General features: G+C 41.7%; 1 protein-coding gene across 1 annotated transcript; it reads left to right on the forward strand.

Moving 5' to 3' along the window:
- Positions 1 to 370: 370 nt before the first annotated feature.
- Positions 371 to 11,360, forward strand: enc1 (ectodermal-neural cortex 1). The gene is made up of 3 exons (XM_080017465.1): positions 371 to 630; positions 4,417 to 6,229; positions 9,067 to 11,360. Exon 2 carries the CDS (start codon positions 4,423 to 4,425, stop codon positions 6,196 to 6,198), a length of 1,776 nt encoding a protein of 591 aa, XP_079873591.1. The 5' UTR covers positions 371 to 630; positions 4,417 to 4,422; the 3' UTR covers positions 6,199 to 6,229; positions 9,067 to 11,360.
- The last annotated feature ends 340 nt before the right edge of the window (positions 11,361 to 11,700 follow it).

Raw genomic sequence — 11,700 nt, forward strand, 5'->3', positions numbered from 1 at the left:
CTTTTAAGCTTAACCAATGTTTTGTTGGGAACCAATCTTCTAAGCAATAACTAAGCCTACTTGTAATCTGATGTAAAATAAAAATAAAAAAGATATATTTTTAAAATGCAACCTAATAACCTCAACCCATTCCTATTTAAATTAAATGATGTCCTGTCATAATTACAATACCATAATAACGAAATTGCAAGGACATGTATGCTTTAAAAAAAAAAAGAAAAAAAGAATTAATGGCCATGCTGTATGGTTTGTCAGCCCCCAAATCCGCTCTCACGTTAGGTTCCTCCCCTTCCCGACGTAAACACACCCAGCGCTCATACCCACGCAGCTCCGCGGCGCTCAACCCACTGAGCCCAGACACTCCGAGGCGGCGGAGCGGCAGAGAGGAGGCGGTAGCCTGGCATTCGGACCATCTCATCCGTTTTATCCAGGACATGCACGATCGAATAAAGGCTCTTTGGGGAAAACAGCAGAAGAAAATCTAAAACCCATTGTCTAAATTGGGAATAACCAAGAAGTGTGTGTTTTGTTTTCTTCTTGATTTCTCGGACCATCACCCTGGCTCTCCCAGGAGCGGCATGTTCGAGGGCTAAAACGGACAGGGTTGAACTCCTGCTTTCACCCAAAGAGGTAGGACGCACAGAGACCCGGAGGTCTTTTTGATTACACCCTAATATCCTATACCTCGTGATAAATTTAGGATCATTCGTCTGTTTTTGCATTAAAGATCCATTAAAGATTGTAATGCATTTAGGCGGAGGCATCAGGTGTGACCAGTCATCTGCTGCTGCGTCACTACCATACCCCTCATTTTATAAAGGACAAATATTCAGTGAACTGTCTTTTTTATTTCTTATTTTTATTTTTTAACACAATTAATCCACCCCTCCTAAAGATTTTGACAGCTGCTTTGGGAAGTTGAGAGTGATAATTAAATTGGAACAGCCTAATGGAAGCTCCTCAGACTGATGGCGGTTCTTCAGTGTGTCCAGTTGTGGATCTTGTTGTCCGCCCATGGCTCCCATGGCTTGGTGTTTACTTTGAAAAGTCTGCCCCCTCCCTCATTCACTCCCTCCTTCGCTCCCTCCTTCCCTTCCTTCCACCTCTCTTCCTGTATCCCGGGTCAACACCTGGCAATGATTTAAAAGTGTGTGTGTGTGTGTGTGTGTGTGTGTGGGGGGGGTGTATGTGTGTGGATGTCAAAACCCATTCTCGGACTGGTGGCAACTGTATTGCTGTCAGGCTGTTGGATATGCTTATAATAACCTAATTTCAAACAATAGCTCCAAAATTATTCTTCCTATTATAAAAACAATTGACAATTTTTTGCTTAAAATTATTTAACACAATGAGACCAGAATAAAAATAACTTTTACATTTTGGCAGCAACAGATGAGATTATGAGAAAGTTTAATAATGCCAGAAAATCCATATAAGAGTATCCTAAAAGTATCATATAGAAGGCTGTTGAGTATTAAAAAGTATTTCATAGTATTGCAATAAAGTCATATTTCTAATAACTTACTATTGTTTAGACCCCTGGATAAAGAAAATATGTATATTTGTTTTTTCATTTCATCCTCAATTAATTATACTGAATGATTCACTGAGAAGAGTTAAAGAGACGGATTTAAGCTCGCTGATGCAACATACACTAGATGTGGCAACATTTGGGAAGAAAAAATATTTCTTACGTTCTCCTTGGGAAAGGATTCCATTTCAGAATTTAGCATCTTTAAATGTCTTCCGAACATCCATTGATTGTACAGTAGATGTTTCCGGGAAGGGAGTTCTTCTGTCCACAATCAAACGCACTTTGTTCTTCAGATGAGGATCGAAAAAATGTCTTTTACAGAAAGCCATGGACATGTCAATATAGCCAATGCTTTTTAATTTTTTTTTTAACAGCAATAGATTTTATTAGCTTGTTAATTGATTACAATCAATCTGGATTATCTCAATTACAACATGATGTACAATGATTACCTGATGACCTGACTAATTGGTCTAAGTAGGGAAACAATGAAATGAGAAATAAAACAGTGAGGCATTCAGAGGGTGCCATGTGTCAATCGGGTGGTCTGAGACCCCCGTTGGTTTTGACACAATGCTTCTCATAATAGTGGCATTTAATTTACTGTTCTAGGTTTTTATTTAAAAAATAAAGCTCATCTCAACTTGTAGGGTGTGGTAAATATGTGTACATAAGTTGTTGGGTATGGGTACATTCGATCCTCCTGCTACTGTGCTGAAGTGTCCTTGAGCAAGACACTCCGAATTGCACCTGATGGCTGCGTTCTGTGTATGAAAGTCCACTTGGACAAAAGCGTCTGCTAATTGATGATGTAAATTATGTAAATTATGTAAATATGAGTGAGCTAAATATCATGGCTGCCGCTAGACGGACCAGAATTTACCAGATAAAGATGTTGCCTGGATCAAAATGCCTCTGGGTCAGATCTGACTTAAATACAAGCAGGATCCAGGCGATATGATATCATCTCTACGGAAATCAGGAGAAATCCTGTTGATGAAGCACAGATACACTCACTGGGCACTTTATGAGGAAAAACTATACTAATACTGGCTGGGGCCTCCCTTTGCTCTAAAAACAGCCTCAATTCTTCTTAGCATGGATTCCGCAAGATCTTGGAAACATTCCTATGGTCCATGTTGACATGATTGCACCACACAATTCCTGCAGATTTGTCAGCTGCACATTCATGCTGAGACTATCCCATTCTATCACCTCCCAAAGGTGTTCTATTGGATTCAGATCCGGTGACTGGTAAGGCCAATGAAGAACATTGAAGTCATTGTCATCATGTTCATGAAACCCGTTTGAGACGACTATCGTGCTGGAAGTAGCCTTTAGAAGATGGGTAAATTGTCAAGTCAAGTCACACTTTATTTATAAAGCGCATTTCATACCTATTGTGGCCATGACGGAAGCACGTGGTCAGTAACAATACTCAAATAGGCTGTGGCGCTCAAGTGCTGATTGATTGGTATTAAAGGCGCCAAGAAAAAAATCCCCACACTATTACACCACTGCCACCAGCCTGGACCGTTGAAAAAGGCAGGTTGGGTCCATGGATTCATGCTGTTAGCACCATCTGACCCTACCATCTGTGTGTCTCAGCAGAAATCTAGATTCATCAGTCCAGGCTACTTTCTTCCAGTCTTCCACTGTCTGGTTTTGGTGAGCCTGTACTCACTGCAGCCTCAGCTTTCTCTTCTTGACCGACAGAAGGGGAACCTGACGTGATCTTCTGCTGTTTTAGACTATCTGCCTCAAGGTTCGACGTGTTGTGCATTCTGAGATGCTTTTCTGCTCACCACAATTGTACAGAGCGGTTATCTGAGTTATCTGGATGTTTTTTTGCATTTTGCACCATTCTGAGAAAACTCTAGAAACTTTTGTGCGTGAAAATCCCAGGACATCAGCAGTTACAGAAATACTCAAACCAGCCTGTATCTGCATAGTTTGATGTGTTGCACTACTGCCACATGATTGGCTGATTAGATAATTGCATGAATAAGTAGGTGTACAGATGTTCCTAATAAAGTGCTCAGTGAGTGTACATTTTATTTAATTTAATTGTTAGAAGAGAACACTGCATCTACTGCATTTATTGGAATTTACCATTTTTATAATAACTATGTACAGTGTAGAGTGTTATACAGGGTACCAGAGGGATTAATGTCTGCACAGTGGCAAATCTACTGTCTTAAAAATAAAATGATGTCATGACATCACTTAGACTCTATAGAGCTTGAAACCAACATATATAAAGTACAGTATGTGTGAGAGGATAGGCTGGGTAGTGTGAGAGTGATGGGTGAGGTAGGTGAGAGTGATGGGTGAGATGGGTCAAATGGGTGAGAGTGATGGGTAAAGAACTCTGTACCCAGTTTGAGCCAAGAGCATTATTATTTTGGGTTTGCATTGCTTTAAGTGAATTTGTGACTTCAGAACAAGTGAGTCATCACATAGAATATGCCCACATTCTATATTAAATAAAAAATATGGCTCTGTAAAAACAGCCAAATTATTCTGGACTAATCTCATGTCAAAGTGATGGTAAAGGAATGTTTATGTCCTGATGTTCATGTCTCGGCTAATTTCGATTACACTTGTCCGGTATCTAATGTGATTAAGTAAGATAGTGTAATTTGTGCTTACTAAACCTTTAGTAAGATTTAATTATGTAATCTGTATTTTAAAAAACCCTTTAGTTCCACAATTCCTAGTTTTTGTGTTAATTATAAAATTGTAACACAGCAGTCCCATTAGATGTTTGCTTTGCTCGTCTCCTACTGACTCCTTTAGAGGTCTCAAATAATTCTGTAACTTTGTAACTGTTCAGACATTTAACATATTGAATAGGACTTCCTTATTTTCTTCTCTTTCAGGATTCAATGAAAATGTCCGTCTGTGTCCATGAAAACCGGAAGTCCCGTGCCAGCACTGGCTCCATGAACATCTACCTTTTTCACAAGTCTTCTTATGCCGACAGTGTCCTCATGCACCTTAACTCACTGCGACAACAAAGACTCTTCACAGATGTCCTGCTTCATGCTGGTAGCCGCTCCTTCCCCTGCCATCGTGCTGTGCTCGCGGCCTGCAGTCGCTATTTTGAGGCTATGTTTAGTGGTGGTCTAAGAGAGAGCCAGGCCAGCGAAGTTGACTTTCATGACTCTATCCACCCAGAAGTGTTAGAGTTACTTCTCGACTATGCATACTCTTCACGTGTGGTCATCAATGAAGAGAATGCTGAGTCATTACTGGAGGCGGGAGACATGCTGGAGTTCCAGGACATCCGAGATGCCTGTGCTGAGTTTCTAGAGCGGAACCTTCACCCATCCAATTGTCTAGGCATGCTATTGTTGTCTGATGCCCACCAGTGTACCAAGCTGTCAGAGCTGTCATGGAGTATGTGCCTCAGCAACTTCCCTGCTATTTGCAAGACAGAGGATTTTCTCCAACTGCCCAAAGACATGGTTGTGCAGCTTTTGGCCCATGAGGAACTGGAGACCGAAGATGAAAGACTGGTTTACGAGGCTTCACTCAATTGGGTGAACTATGATCTTGAAAGAAGGCACTGCCACTTGCCAGAGCTGCTAAAAACTGTCCGTTTGGCACTGCTCCCTGCCATCTTCCTCATGGAGAATGTCTCTACAGAAGAGCTGATAAATTCCCAGGACAAGAGCAAGGAGCTAGTGGATGAGGCCATTCGCTGCAAACTCAAGATCTTGCAGAATGATGGTGTGGTTAACAGCCCATGTGCACGTCCAAGAAAAACTAGCCATGCACTATTTCTGCTAGGTGGGCAGACCTTTATGTGTGACAAGCTATACCTGGTGGACCAGAAAGCCAAAGAGATCATTCCCAAGGCAGACATCCCCAGTCCCAGGAAGGAGTTCAGTGCCTGTGCCATTGGCTGTAAAGTTTACATAACAGGTGGAAGAGGCTCCGAAAATGGCGTTTCCAAAGATGTATGGGTGTATGATACAATACACGAGGAATGGTCCAAGGCAGCCCCCATGCTCATAGCCAGGTTTGGCCATGGCTCTGCAGAGCTGAAACACTGCCTGTACGTTGTTGGAGGTCACACAGCAGCAACGGGCTGTCTTCCAGCTTCCCCTTCTGTGTCTCTAAAACAAGTGGAGCAGTTTGACCCAGTGGCTAATAAGTGGACAATGGTAGCTCCTCTTAGAGAGGGCGTGAGCAACGCGGCAGTGGTGAGCGTCAAACTCAAGCTCTTTGCGTTTGGAGGAACCAGTGTCACCCATGACAAGCTACCCAAGGTGCAGTGCTATGACCCGCTGGAAAACCGATGGACTGTGCCTGCTTCCTGCCCCCAGCCGTGGCGCTACACAGCTGCTGCTGTACTGGGAAACCAGATCTTTGTCATGGGTGGGGATACTGAGTTCTCTGCATGCTCAGCCTATAAATTCAGCAGCGACAGCTACCAGTGGACAAAGGTGGGCGATGTGACGGCAAAGCGTATGAGCTGTCAAGCAGTGGCTTCTGGAAACAAACTGTATGTTGTGGGCGGCTACTTTGGTACACAGCGGTGTAAAACTCTTGACTGTTATGACCCCACACTGGATGCTTGGAACAGCATCACCACCGTGCCATACTCTCTCATTCCCACCGCCTTTGTTAGCACTTGGAAACATCTTCCAGCCTGAAACCTGACCCTCATGCGATCTCTTTAATGAGGTAAGGAAAGCTGTCTCTACTTAAAATCATAACTGTTTTGCTGGAGTATATGTTAGTTGTTTTTTTTCCATAAAATGAAATTTCAACATTAACAAACCCATAGACTTTATGCGTACATGCTGTATATGCCCTTTGGGTAGTGATCTAGTGAGGGAATTCTTAGTGTGTTGTGTGTGTTCTTTAAATGAGCTATGAGGCATTTGTTAGGCCGAAGGACAGAAAGGGTAATTGTAACACCATAGAATACTTTTATTGTTCCTCTGAGGGGAACATTTTTCTAAGAGGGAAGGGGTTGGGCCAATTAGGAAAGCCACCGCCAGCAGGCTATAACATCCCGGTGAGGCTAATCCTCTCTCAATCGCCTCGGCTTGATGAGGTTATGGTCCTGCACTGCATGAGAGGGGAGCGGCCAGTCAATTCATGCTGTGCGAGAGACCACTAGGATGAGATGGTAGGATGAGATGTAAGAAATGATGTGAGTAATGGTTTACTGTTGAACTCGCCAGTCGCCCTGTGTCCTCCAACCTCCTCTATCGTCTTGGCCTCAGTCGAACCCTGTCCTTGTTATTTGACGAAAAACAGGCCAGACATTTGTGGGACAAGTATAGGCAGTGGGCAAACCTGATCATGTTGGACTTTTCGGGCTGTACTGTCACGACCACAGCACTGTCTCTAATACTTGTCTCATCGCACAAGCGCCCTCAATCATACAACACTTACAACACTGGCAGTTCTCTTTCATTTATGCCGGATTTTATAATCGGCTGTCGTCACGTATACGTATCTTAACTGAGTAAAGGAGCGAAATCACAGCAACCCATGTCTCCAGTGTAGTTCAATCTCCTGTTCGATAATGTCGGTGAATAGCTTCACCGATGTGACATGGATGAAACACATCCTCACTTATAATTCCCCTTCTCCTCAGTGAATGATCTGCAACAGGGCCATTAGCCGTCTCTCTAAACCAAGAAGACGGAGTGTGTAGGGAAGTCTAAAGCCCTGATACTGATTTCACACAGAATTTGTATTTAATTCGCTCTAATTGCCTGCCATAGTAACCGACAGCCTTTAAGCGAAAGCAGGGGAAGATAAGAAGTGTGGAAGAGTGAATAAAAGCTAAATGGACCTTTCTTATGTTGCTCAAATATTCCTATAGTAAATAATTGATCATCTCTATAATGAAGGGATAATCTTTTGAAGCAATTTGCGCCGGAAAGCATGTGATACACAGAGTGTGTTTGAGCTGTTTATTACTTATCCATTCATCCATGTTCTACTAAATGAAGAATTTAGAGAAGTGGCATCGGGGGATAATCTGAACATTCTAATAATATTAATATTCTTAAATGTATGTATTATACAGCATCAGTAAAAATGTGCTTAGTTGATAATTCAGTTGTACTGTATATAGGGCTTACATGGTGAACTGATCCAAGTTGAAATCAGCATAGCCGTTTACTTCATTTTTACCGTATTTATAAGGTATTATAGAGAATTGTTTTCATTCAGCCTTTCGTCAAATTTGAGCGTTGCTTGTAGGGAGTTATTTCCCATCGAGCTAATTAGCCAGTGGGTCCTACCGAGGCTGATTTGACTCCATGCAGTGAAGATATGTTGGATGTTGCTTGTAAAAATAAGTAATTCATAAGGTCTGTGTGTCTGCAGCAAAATGTCCATCCTTGCCCTGAGGATGTTTTAGGGAGGGAGATGGGGTAAAATAGCATTTCCAGGATGGGAGACATCTAAAGGAATATTAGAATATACCTGTGCTGGGTTAATATATTATTTATTTATTTATCATTAATTATTATTATTAAAGAAGAAATCCTAGAATTGCATATAGGGAAAGGGCTTTTTTACAAAGTAAAATGATTACAAAGTGAAATAATTTTAATACATCACAAACTATTACACAATAAAATATGACATTACATTTCAGCCATTGTGTGCATTTTTTCCAGACATAGACAAATTATGTCTATTGTAGATTGTCTATTTCTCTTTATTATTCGAGTTGAATTCCTACCAATAGAAAAAAAGTATTTAAATAAAGGTCATCATCTATTTTCCCTTAAAGGGATGCCTAGAGTCGTAAATGAATACATTAATATAGTGACAATAACTACATGTGAAATAATTAGATTCAATAATGCATAGATTAACATTTGATTTGCCAACAGCTGGATTAACCACTAAATTATGTATACAGTATGATTGGCATTATTAGTTCATGGTTGTTACTAACATGCAAAAAACACTGGATGTTCATGAATAGAATAATTGACTCAATGCATATTAATGCATGAGGTCATTGAGCACAATGGTGGAGTCACAAAAAGGAAACCACTGTACCTAATAATGGTACGGAACATTTCATATATTAAATATAATAAACGTGCTTGCCTCCAGTATTGTCATTATCTTAATCTCCACTATTCTATAATCCATTTTTCTCTGAGTGAGAAGCCATGGGATCAAGATAACCAGATACATTTTTTACGTAGAATTCCATCTCAACATTTTATTAAGATTAAAAGAAAAAGCCCTGGTATAATAGTTTAAAAATGCGAAACAAATGTATCCGTCTTATCTGCTTATATTCCAAATTGAATTTGAAGAAAAGAAGCTGATACAAAAATCACATCATGAAATGTTTCAAAACCCTTATGTCCTTGGGGCATAAAAACGACAAAAACAGTAGTTGTGGAACGTCGGCTAAAAATGCTTTGAATTAAGTTTTTTGTACTTTCTTAACATCGTTTGCCGGTGCACACTATTTTATGAGCGGGTGTGTAATGTTTTTTTGTCTTTTTTTCCCCTTTTCTCTCCACCGGCAGATTTCTCTGTTTTGCATCATCCACTGGAGTACAACTGTGAAGAAGCACACATTGTGTATGATAATGGAATTTTTCTCATTTTATTTAATTTTTTTCCCCCCATTGAGAAAAAAAGACCCTGTACTACGAAGCGCCGGGCTCAATTTTGATGTTGCAAATGTATGGACGTTTTCAAAAACAAACGGTTGCTCTGTCGATCTCCCAATTCCTTAGAAGGAGGAGGGAAGCCCGAGGTGAAATTTAAACGCAAAGAAACCAAACAAAATTGCTGCTCGTTGTTGCTGTCGAGTCTTGGGTACAAATTTTCCTCTCAAACACGTGAAGCATATCAGCCACACGCTCCCTGCATCTTTCCTATTTAATCATGAAAAGTTTGCGTGGACGCTCACTCTCTCAATATCCTCTGCACTGAGGCTGTTGTTTTTTTTGTCTTTTGCATGAAGGATCCACTATTTGAATTAAAGGGGACTTAAGCTCGATGGAGTCCAAAATAATTAATAGCACAAGGAAGGGAGGCGCTCAAACCACCCCCCTCCCCGGTCGGGCAGATTCCATTGCGCCCGTGGTTCTACCGCACCCCTTTCCTGTCAGCTTAGCCGCAACGTTGCTCCCCTCAGCATCCAGGGGGAGATGGATCGAACCGCCCTTAATATTGGCATTTCAGACTTGGCGAACTGACTTTGTTGCGGTCCGGGGGTGTTTTTCTTGAGAGGCTCCCAAATGTCAAGGCAGCCTTGATGAACACAACCAGCTGATAACGGGGGGAGGGGTTGGGTAAGGGTCATAACCTGCTGTTTGGGAGCGACACTTAACCCCCCCCAGCACCCGTTTCCTAACAACCGGTGTAAAGCTGGGCGACGTTCGCACTTCGGATCTGCCCCACCGGGAAGCACACCCGTCCTTGTGACCGGCCGCGCTTTTGTCGTTCGCGATTAAAGCCAAAGTCTTATCTTTTTTTTATTGTTATTCTTTTTTAGAGCATGTCAACTCCGAGCGGATCCGAGTTAATAATTGGCATGAACTTTCCCGCGCTCCTAGACGTCATGTCGCTTCATCCGAACTGAAAAAAAATCACTTTCTTAAAAATAAAAATAAAATCTGCTGCAACGTTATCACTCAATTCTCAAGTTAGTCGCAATTTATGGGTATGTTTATTTTTTTTTAATGACGTAATTCTATTTATTGCTTCTCATTTAAAGAGAATGTCTTATCGGTGTGTGTGTGTGGGGGGAGGGTATGATGCATGGCCAATTTTTTGGGGCTTCACTTTTATCAGTGTTTTTGATTTTACCAGGTGCAACATCTAGAGTGGTGGTTTCTCCGTGACAGTTTTTTTCAAGAATACCCAAGGCTTTTATTAAATTCACGTCGTCACCTTCTCATTCAATTCCAACTTGCAACCCAGAGCCAGATATGGGGGCGACGATGACCAAGACGTGAGGCGCGGATGAGGTCACCGAACAGAGTGTTTGGGGTATAGGCGCTCAGTCATCCTGACCTGTAGCTGCTATTGAAGTGGTCAAAGTGGTTAAAGTGGTAAAGTACACAGAATAATCCTTGCACACTTAGGAATGCGAGCGCGTCCGCAGCTGTCCTTGGAACAGCTGAGCCGCTCTGTCACGTGACGCTACGGCTGCCGCTGTCTTCCTGCGGTTGGTCTTAAAGCGTTCTTCCTGCGAGCTCCGGACACCACAGAGCTTTTGACTGCAGCGCCAAGTTTGTATGACCGGAAACGGGTGACGTCTTAAACGACAACACCCTGTACCTGTCCCATGTGTGTTCAATCATGTATTTCTGTCCAAAAATTGGCATTTCACCGATGAACGTTACTACTTGTCATGTATTTTATTTTCTTCATATGTATAAACTCCATATCTTTTCATTTGCCACTGAAGAACTTTTTCTATGATTTGGTATGACCTCATTATATGTCATTCCATTGAATCTCAAACAATAGTTTCCAGCCTCCTCGTTGCCCTGGAAACAGTCGGTAACGAACGCCCCATGAATGTACATCTCAATTGCCGACTGGTATTTCCCTCTTTCCTCTCCGTTTCCATGTTTTGTCTGCGATCTGACTGGCCGTCAAGGGAGATTTGAACAGATTTTGCTCGACATGATAAATTAATCCAGACAGGAAACGCTGTCGATATACAGTTGCGTTTTTGCCATGTAAATGTATCATTTTATTTATCAGTTTCTTTTTTATTTGAATGGCATTATTTTGTACATGTGATTTTTTTCACAATGTGAAATTCATGGCTGATAGTAAACATAAGAGTTTTTCCTCTTAACTGGTAAAAGCTGTGTCTTTGTCTCGTCGTAGTCATTAATGGGTTCAAGATTATCATAAAATGACATTATTTGGGATCTTTAATCTTCCAAAAATGCATTGCCCTGTAGCTTTTAGTGCATATTATGCATAGCTCTTGAAGGAATCCACAGCAGAAATCTTTCCCTGGGGGTTGGAGTTCGAGGAGGCACTCAAACCATCAAACCGTGGAGTCTCTCTCTCTCTCTCTCTCTCTCTCTCTCTCTCTCTCTCTCTCTCTCTTTCCCTCTTTCCAAGCTCTCTGCACGAGAACCGACAGGAAGACGGATACTTAGATACCGAGGAGTCACCTTGGTAACCGC

The sequence above is a fragment of the Zeus faber genome, assembly GCF_960531495.2.
Source record: "Zeus faber genome assembly, chromosome: 17".
NCBI lineage: Eukaryota > Metazoa > Chordata > Actinopteri > Zeiformes > Zeidae > Zeus > Zeus faber.

Coding starts and splice junctions, on each gene's coding strand:
- enc1 (XM_080017465.1), top strand. CDS start 4,423: ATGAAAATGTCCGTCTGTGTCCATGAAAACCGGAAGTCCCGTGCCAGC.